Consider the following 9,870-nt stretch of genomic DNA (forward strand, 5'->3'; position numbering starts at 1 on the left):
AAGGTGGCCACATGGGTAAGTCTCGCCCTGGGGAATGGAAGCTATCTTGTAAGGCATATAGAATCCAGGTTGGTTTTCTTCCCAAGTCAAGAATTAGAACACTGCTAGGACCAGAAGCACCCTGTGTACCCAGAAGCACCTGCCCCCCCCCCCCGTTAGAGATAGCCAATGAGCTGATTTTGCAATAATCATTTTCTGGCTTTCCATATACCTTCCTCTGCATTCCTAAACAACAGATGGCTTCCTATTCCTGAGCGTCAAATGACTGGATTCATAGTTCTCCTTGTGTTTTGCTTATCACTCAACATGTCTATAAGATTTATCTGTACTGTTGCCTGAAAGTGGAGGTACTCTCGCTGCAGGATATTATTCTATTATAGGGATGCACACTACTCTACCATTGACGTTTGGGAGGTCCCCAAGCCTTCCTTATCATGAACAATACTGCTGAGAAAATTCTCGTCCATTTCCAATGACACACATTGTGCACAAGTTTCTCCAGGGTAGATGTCCAATGAAAATGAGCAGTTTTTTGTATGCTCACTGCTCATTTGTGTACTCTCCTCTCTCTCTTTGTGTTTATCTGCAAAACGATTTGTATTTTCACATTTTCTATTCGTCTTTTTCTTCTTGTAGTTCTTTATATTTCCTGGACGTTAATTACCTTGGTGGTTAAATTGTGCTGCAAATACGTCCTTCATAGCTCATCTTCTATTTTCTTCATGGCATTTTTCAGTGGATAGAAATTCATAATTTTTAACATGCTCTACTTTATCTCTCTTTTCTTTAATGGTTTTAACCTTTTTGTGCCTTCAGATATCTTTACCTACCCTGAAACCCAAAAGCTAGTCCTTTCTATTTTCTAAAAGTTTCAAGTTGTTTTTTTTTTTAAATTTCACTTATAAATTTTTAACCCATCCAGTGCTTTTTTCTATATGGTGTGAGGTAGAGCTCCAGTTCCACTGTTTCTGTCTGGATAACCAGTTGTCTCAGTACCATTTATTTAATAGACCATCCTTGAGTTGGTGAATCAGCAATGCCACATTTCACAAAAATTAAAATTTTTTTGATATGTGTGAATCTGCTTCTGGACTCTCCATTCTGTTCCACTGGCCAATCTGCCTAGCCCCGCACCAACATGACACAGTCTTTAATTCCTATAGCTTTATGATAAGTATTTTGATCTAGGTAAATCATTCAAGGGTTCTAGGCTAGAACCTTAAAAGATGGGCTAGTCCCACCATCCATTGAAAAACAGGCTCAAAGATGGAAAGCATCTTTTTACAGTGTCACACAGCATTTAACTAGGAACACTGTTAAGGGCTGAATGGTTCCCCCTCTCCTTCCCCCAAAATTCATATGTGAAAATCTAATTTCTGGTGTGATGGCATCTGGAGGTAGGATCTTTAAGCCATAGTTAGGTCAAGAGGGTGGGGCCCTCATGAATGAAATTAGTGCCTTATAAGAAGAGGCCAGAGAGTAGCTCCTTCTCTATCTACTACACAAAGATACAGTCTGTAGCTCATAACCCAAAAGATGTCTCTCATCAGAACTCAACCATCCTGGTACCCTGATCTTGTACTTCCAGCCTCCAAACCTATGAGAAATAATTCTCTATTGTTTATAAGCCACCCAGTTGATGATATTTTATTAAAGTAGCCAAAGGAATTAAGACAAATGCCCATCTCTTGCCCTGGAAAGACATTCCTGTGCTATTTAATTGGGCAGCCACTAGGCACAAGTGGCTATTGAGAACTTGAAATACAGCTAATCCAAACTGGGATGGGCTGTGGGTATAAAATACACAGATCTCAAAGATTTGCAGTGAAAAGAGAATATAAAATATCTCATGGATAATTCATTTATATTGATTATATGTTGAAATGACAACAGTTTGCATATCAAGGATTAACTACAATATATTCTTAAAATTAGTTTCACCTGTTTTTTAACCTTTTAATGACAATGAGATAGAAAATCAGTCACACATTAAACTGAAGAGCTACTAAAAAATGTAGAACTACATATGTGGCTTGTGTGACATTTCTTCCAGATAGCACTGGGTCATACTATTAAATTCACTCAATCAGGAAGCCTTTATTAAGAACCTAACTTGTGGGCTGCACCACAGTAAGGGTGCAGAAAGGGAACAGAAATAGTTCTAATCCATGTGCTTCACTTCCACTGGACTCATTGTAGAAACTGCATCAGCCCAAGCACGAAAGGAAAAAGCTCTTCATCCAGACCCTGGCCCAGATGGAGAGCTCTATCCCAGTTGGAGAGAGCATTACCAGTGTCCAGATCTACAGATCATTCAGACCAACCCTTACAAATCAACCAGCTGAGGTTCAGAGAGGATGAGACACCTACCCAAGACCACACAGCAAGTGCAGGAGAGGCAAAGGCCCATAGCACAGGCTTTATAGCTCCTTTCCTGCATGTTTGCATCTATGGCCTCTAGTCCAGACTTTGCCTTCCCTTCCAGCAAACCCTCCACCAACTTATTGTACTTCACAATAGCAAGCCTTTGAAAGTCCAAGTGCCCATATCAGAGAAGACTCTGGATTTGGACAGCCAGCCCTTCCTACCTTCCAACCCAAAGAAAACCCACAAGAACTCTTCCATGTGTCTCCTTTTCCTTTTTTTTTTTTTATTTTTTATTTTTATTTATTTATGATAGTCACAGAGAGAGAAAGAGAGAGAGGCAGAGACATAGGCAGATGGAAAAGCAGGCTCCATGCACCGGGAGCCCGATGTGGGATTCGATCCCGGATCTCCAGGATCGCACCCTGGACAAAGGCAGGCGCCAAACCGCTGCGCCACCCAGGGATCCCTGTGTCTCCTTTTCCAGTGGGACTCCCCAATTCTATGAAGGAGAATTCACAACTCCCTCCTCCCCCAGAAATGAAGGCTAAGACTGAGCAGTTAAAGCCCAGTCCTGCCTCCCCACCCACCCCACCCAGCCTCATGCCATTTTCAGCCTAGACATCTGTGATCAAGCTTTGCCATTTGACCGGAATTTGGGAGACCTCAGGGGGACAGGGACTCTCAGCAACTGCCAGGAGACAATGAGCCACATAGATGCAGGTATCAAAGTAATGTCAGTCCATCTCAGACTCACCACCTGCATACTCCACCCAGAAGCAGGAGACCTGAGGCAGAGAGCTAAAAGTCAGCAGGGCAGGCTGGCCCCCTCGATGCCCAGGCAGGAGGCAAAAGTGCAGCTTGTCCTCCCCTCAAGACCTCTAGGGGCTGGAGGCAACTTCAGGAAAGGGTTTTCAAGCTAGCTTTCAGGCAAGCAGACCCCACAGAATCCTACAGGAAATTAATAATGATAGACCTCCCCCATTTAATTTGTAATCAATGCAGCAGGGACTCGCCTTCCACTCAGCAATCCAGTGGGAATATCTGCCATCACCATTTTAGAAGAAACAGGCTCAGGAGTGACCACAGACCTCACACTGTGAAAAGGTCAAGAAGTACAGGCAACTCTTCCTGGGTCCTACCCTCAAGTTTCTCCACCTTAAAAGAGCACTTAACTCGTTCCTCCAGCTTGTTCTGGGGGTGGTGAAGGCTGGGGGGAGGGGGAGGAGCCGGGACGGGGGCGGGGGCGGTGCGGGGAAGGCGAGGGCAGCGCTGGGGGGGGGGGGGGGACACCGCGGGTGCATGCTAACACCGCTCATCATTAACAGAAACGCCCGAGAAAAACTGAGCGATTCCTCTGCTCCGGGCGCCACGCAAAATGCTTCGCAAGGTCCCCAGGGATGGGGGCGTTCGTTATCCCCGTTTTGCCGACCTGGAAATCGAGGTTCCGGGAGGTGAAGCGACTCGCCCCAGGGCTCGCCGCTAGGAGAGGAGGCGCTGGGAACCCGCGCTACTCCCGGATCCGGGGCGCAAAGCGGGGCGCGGACACTCACAAAAACCACGAAGTCTCTTTTCTGGTTTCTTCCGGCCGAGGTGAGGGTCCGTTTATCAACTCGAATTCCCTAGGCGGCGCGGGGAGCGAGCCCAGCGGCTCAGAGCTGGGAGAAAGCCTTGGCCGCCCCTCCCCACTCGCACCCCTCCCCAGGCGTCCCCTCCCTGCGCGCCCCTTCCCGGGTGTCATTTTCCCCGCCGGCCCCTCCCCGTGCCGTCCCCTCCCCTTCTCCCCGAGTGCCCCCTCTCCGAGCGCCCCCTTCCCCGCGCGCCCCTCCCCTTGCCGTTCCCTCCCCTTCTCCCCGAGCGCCCCCTCTCCGCGCGCCCCTTCCCCGCGCCCCCTCCCCTTCTCCCCGAGTGCCCCTCTCCGAGCGCCCCCTTCCCCGCGCGCCCCTCCCCTTGCCGTTCCCTCCCCTTCTCCCCGAGTGCCCCCTCTCCGCGCGCCCCTTCCCCGCGCCCCTCCCCGTGCCGTCCCCTCCCTTCTCCCCGAGCGCCCCTCTCCGCGCGCCCCCTTCCCCGCGCGCCCCTCCTGGTGCCGTCCCCTCCCCTTCTCCCCGAGTGCCCCCTCTCCGAGCGCCCCCTTCCCGCGCGCCCCTCCCCTTGCCGTTCCCTCCCCTTCTCCCCGAGTGCCCCTCTCCGCGCGCCCCTTCCCCGCGCCCCCTCCCCGTGCCGTCCCCTCCCCTTCTCCCCGAGTGCCCCCTCTCCGCGCGCCCCCTTCCCCGCGCGCCCCTCCTGGTGCCGTCCCATCCCCTTTTCCTCGCGCGCCCCCTCCCGGCGCGCCCCCTTCCTCCCGCGCCCCCTCCTCTTGCGGTCCTCTCCCCGAGCGCCCCCCTCCCTGGAAGTCCCCTTCCCCGCGCGTCCCCTCCCCGGGTGTCCCCGTCCCCGCGCGCCCCCACCCTCACCTAGCGTACTTCGTCTTCTGGAAATCCAGGAGCCGGGGAGCGAACATCGCGGCGATTCCATCAGCACCCAGCCCGGGGCTCCGACCAGCGGCTCTAGGAGGGAGCACGGAAGGGAGGGAGGGAGAGAGGGAGGCGGGGGCGCGGGAGCAGCAGGTAGGCGGGCGCGGGGCGGGGGCCGGCGGGGGGCGCGCGGAGCCCGAGCTGGCTGCGAGCCGAGCCTGAGCCCGAGACGCCGACGCCAAATCCCGAGCAGATGGTGGCGGGGGCGGGGTGGGGAGGGGGGGCTCCGGGCCAATCGCCTTAGTCCCTGCGGCCTTGGCCCCCTCCGGGTCCCCGGAGGACCCCTCCAGCAGTGGCTGCGCGGAGGAGGAGGGAGAGGGAGGGATGGGGGGGCTTCCGATTGCAGCACCCCCTCTCCCGGTGTGCCCTCCTCCCGTAGTTTTCGGAGCGAGGCGACAGCCTGCTAGACGGAGCCCCGCTGCCCCGCCTCCCCCACCCACCCCCATCCCCGGCTGGGGCTGGGCTGGAAAGGGAGAGGACAGTGCTGGCGCGCCAGCCATTCAGGCCCCTGGCGTGGCCGGCGGGGAGTAGACTTGTAGCTAGCGCTCCCCCCGCGGCAGCGCCTCCTGCCTCCGAGCGCCTGCGAGGCGCGACGGCCCCAGGGGATCTGCCCGGGAATGGCTGCAGTCTCTGGGGAACCTCTCCACTTCCAGAGGCTATGACTCTAGGGACCCTCACGACCCCCAGGCAGGGACACACGCATTTGGCTGTGGGATTGCAGCGTACCCAGGATCTGCCCACCCCTCTCTGATCTTGTGCAAGATCCAGCTCTCTCCTTTAGGAGATCTTGGCCCTGGGTTATGGGCTTTGGGAAAGCACCCACGGGAGCAGATGACACCTTTGGGGGCTGTGGGAGGCAGAACAGATGACACCTTTGGGGGCTGTGGAAGGACAGAGGACCAAACTGAAAGGCAAGCACCTCCTTCTCCCTTTCCTCCTCAAACCCCAGCTCCTTTCTATTTGTTATAGCAACTTTTTATTTGAGATCCTACTACACATCCAGAAAATAATCCCACCCATGGCAAAGTGACCCTATGGAATTCATTTCTGCCCTCCAGATGTTGGGCGCAGCCACTTGGCGGGCATTGGTGTTGGTGGGGACTTGCAGGTAGAAGTATTCACAGGCTGCAGAGGGGCCAGGGCAGGTTGGAGGTGGGGACCAGGAAAGGGATCTAGGGATGCTTATGAGGTAAAATCCACTAGACCCTGCTGATGCATTAGAAATAGAGGGTGGCCACTGGGCTTCTGGCTGGCCCTGCTGGGTGGGGATGTGGAGGGAGGAGGAAGAGATCAGAGGAGGAGCTGCAGGGAGGTGAGGGAAGATGTGAGTTGGGTTTTGGCCAAGTGATCTTGAGGTCAAGAGTGGAAGTCTGGGCGTATAGAATGTGATGGATCAGAGAGTCCCCTAGGGCAGCCAGCCCACCCTGTGAAGAGATGCTGGGAAGGAAGAGCTGGAAGGTCCCTTGGAGCTGCAGGTTTTGAATTGCTCATCTGGACTTACCAGAGCGGCGACTTCCAGGATGATAGCCAGCCACCAGCCTCCTGCGTCTGTTTATTTCTACATTAAATAAAAGGAAATGCAATTTGAAATGCAGCTCTTTGGTCATATAAGCCACACTGCAAGTGCTCAACAGCTACATGTGACCAGTGGCTGCTATATCGGACCATTTCCAATACCGCAGAAAGTCCTGTGGGGCAACATGGCTCTAGAAGATCAGGAAGTCAATCAGGTGGGCAGTGAGCAGCCACTGGAAATGAAACAGAGAAGACATCCCTTCCAGAGTGCATGGTGCCAGGGGAGAGAAAGTCATGTTCAAGAAACTTTTGTTTCAGTTGTCTTATATACATTTTTTGTGCTGGTCAGGATAGAAAATGTCTTTTTGCCAGGGGTCATGGTTAAGAGCGGGTGAGGCTCATGGCTACAGGGAACAGGGGACTGTCCCAAGGTCACACAACCAGAGGAGCTGCCCTGAAGCCCAGCTTCCCAGGCTCTGAACTCCAAACACGCATTTCATGGCCTCTTCTCAGACCTTTTTTTTTTTTAATTTTTTTTTTATTTATTTATGATAGTCACAGAGAGAGAGAGAGAGAGAGAGGCAGAGACACAGGCAGAGGGAGAAGCAGGCTCCATGCACCGGGAGCCCGACGTGGGACTCGATCCCGGGTCTCCAGGATCGCGCCCTGGGCCAAAGGCAGGCGCCAAACCGCTGCGCCACCCAGGGATCCCCCTCTTCTCAGACCTTGATCTCCATCACCATTGTTGTGACCCCGTCCCTAAGCCTTATCATCAGCCCCACTAGGACACACTGTCCCCAGATGCCAGCGATACCTCCTCCTCAGCCCTCAACTTTAATTCCCAAAAAGGTCCCTGCTGGCTTTCTAAAAGTGAAAGAGATCAGAGGCCTGATCTCCCTGAGGCCCCTTCTGGGGAAGTCCAGGGCAGGCCTGAGGCATCAATCGTTGACCACAGCTGCCCAGAGGCTGAGGGAAGCCACAGGTGTGGGAGCAGACCTCCCCAGGCTGCTGGCTCACAGGCCTCCTCCCAGCCCCCAGCCAGCCCTCGAGGACCTTCAGCTTGTCTTGGCCACAGGCTCAGTCGGGCCCCAGAGGAGACCCCTGAAGGGAAACAAACCTAGAAATGGATTTTCTTTTTCTCCAAGAACAAAAAAAGTTGAATAAGAAATAAGTTACTATTTTTACTGCTGAGATCCAGTTGTTATGGCAACTGAGGGCCTGACTCCTGCTTGTGAAGGAGACAGGGTGGGCACCAGGGGTGGCAGCAGCCACTGGACAAACCTTGGGCTCCTGATCCTGGGGCCTTCCAGGACCCCACCTCCCCTCTCCTCTGGTTCTGCCCCCCTCCCCAACAGAAGTCCACCTGTGCCCACTTGACCATGGCCAGTGCTCCCTGACGACTTCTCCCTTTAATGCAAGCCCACCTCCTGCTCACTGCATGGTCTCAGGACCCCCAAGCTTGTCACTGAGCCTGTCCATCACCACTCCTGGGAGGGGGTCACTGTGGCCTCGTCTCCAGATACAACCTACAGCCCCTGCCATAGCAACCACTCACGATCACCTGAGTGCCCAGCCCCCCAACTGCTCCTGGCCAAAACCCAACTCATCTTCTCTGGGGCTCTGCTGCTACTCCTCTGACCCCTCCCCATTAGGCCACCCCATACACCCCCTGGGCCAGGCTGGCCATGGCTGGGAGCTCTGAAGGTAGCCTTCCAGGATCCAAGATACACCTCCACCACCATCTAGCTTTGTGCGCTGAACCCAGGTGCTTCCCACTCAACGAGGCTGGTTTCCCCACTTAAAAAGTGGAAGTAACAGCACCTGCTTTGCAGCTTTACCAAAGGAATAAAGGCAGCCTGGGTCAGACGTTTTTACTGGAAATGTGCTACCTCCTTAGTACCCTCTGTAGCTCTGCACGAGAGGAGATGTTCCTAGTTCATGGACAAGGAGCCGTTCTCAGGCAGGCTGTCCCACACCAAGCCAACAGACCTACACCTATCTCCCTGAATGGACACTGATTATGCTCTTACTATCTTCCTGGCTCTTTGAAGAGGAAGAGTGGCAAGCAGGGAGGGAGAGAAACCTCCCCCCCAACCACCCATGCTTTTCACCCCTTCCCTGGAGCCCTGACCACATCACCAATCCCCTCCCATGAAGCCAACCTCTGCCATCCGTCCCCAGGACCCCAGGGCACCCTCTGCCTTGATTCTCCTCCCCCCTCCTGGTGACTTCCGTCCCCAATCAGTAGATATGACACGGGCATCTACTATGTGCCTAGCAGTGTCTGGAAACAAAGTCCCCATTGTTTCAGCCTCGCCAGGCCACCAACCCTCCCTACCAGAGCGACTTTCTGAAACACAAGTCTGATTAAGTTCCTCTCCCTACAACCCTTCAGTGGCTCCCCTTGCCTTCAGGATAGAGTCAGGATAAAACAGCCTCACCCACACCCAATAAATGAATCCAAACAGACTCCCCAAATATGTATGGCTTTCTAGAACTCTGTGACTATGCAGATGTTATCCCCTCCACCCCCACCCCCCAGACATTCTTCCTCAGGTTGTCTGGCAGGTCTCTATTTCTTTTTTTTTTTTTCCAGGTCTCTATTTCTTCTTCCTGACCCAGTTCAAAGGTCTCCTTTGCAAGAGCTTTTAGGGAACTGTCTTCTCCTTCCTTTTGTGCCAGCTCCAGGGCCCCACAGAAACATCCCGTCCATACCCACCAGCCAAACACTGCCTGATGACGTACCTGCGGGGAGGCTTATTGACTGGTTACAGGGGGGAGGAGGGCCTACCATGGGGAACCGAAGGCAGCTCCTCCAGGGAGGTCAGGAAGGACTTATGACAGAATTTGTATTTGCCTTAAGTGCTTGAGGGAGTTCAAGGAAGTAGGATTGTGCTTTTATTTTTTCGTTTTTTTTTTAAGATTTTATTTATTTATTCATGAGAGACACACACAGAGAGAGACAGAGGCAGAGACACAGGCAGAGGGAGAAGCAGACTCCACGCAGGGAGTCCGATGTGGGACTCGATCCCAGGAATCCAGGTTCATGCCCTGATCCAAAAGCAGACGGCCAACCGCTGAACCACTCAGATGTCCCAGGGGCTGTGCTTTTAGATATTCTCAGGAAGCAGGACTCATTCTTGATGGGATATCTTAATAAGTCTTCCCTAGAATGGGGAAAGTGCAGGGTGAGGGTGGAGCTGTGATTGACAAATCAGTGACAATCATTTGATTAGCCAGGAGAGTAGAGATATTTGGTATTTTTGTGCTTTGCACAGGGACCTTAATTTGGTCTGTGGTTAGACAAACTTTCAAGCTGGTTTTGCTCTCTGTCTCACTGTATCAGGGTCACAGAACAGCGTTGTCAGACATGGGTGGACAGTATGTGTCGTCAGGCCAGTTCCTGGCTGGCAAGGGGGTGGGGGGTGGCTCATTGTCCTTTCTCAGTCCTCTGCTGTGAGATCAACTTCCAGCCCTC

At 53.4% G+C, this 9,870-nt stretch overlaps 1 protein-coding gene across 1 annotated transcript in view; it reads right to left on the bottom strand.

Annotated features, from left to right (window-relative positions):
* The window catches only part of MMD2 (monocyte to macrophage differentiation associated 2), a 42,767-nt gene extending 37,877 nt beyond the window's left edge, over window positions 1–4,890 (bottom strand). The window contains exon 1 of the mRNA XM_055340910.1: window positions 4,818–4,890. Within this exon, the coding sequence (XP_055196885.1) occupies window positions 4,818–4,864 (47 nt within the window). The 5' untranslated portion in view covers window positions 4,865–4,890. The remainder of the gene's footprint in view (window positions 1–4,817) is intronic.
* Window positions 4,891–9,870: the final 4,980 nt, after the last annotated feature.

Source organism: Nyctereutes procyonoides, unplaced genomic scaffold (genome assembly GCF_905146905.1).
Source record: "Nyctereutes procyonoides isolate TBG_1078 unplaced genomic scaffold, NYPRO_anot_genome, whole genome shotgun sequence".
NCBI lineage: Eukaryota > Metazoa > Chordata > Mammalia > Carnivora > Canidae > Nyctereutes > Nyctereutes procyonoides.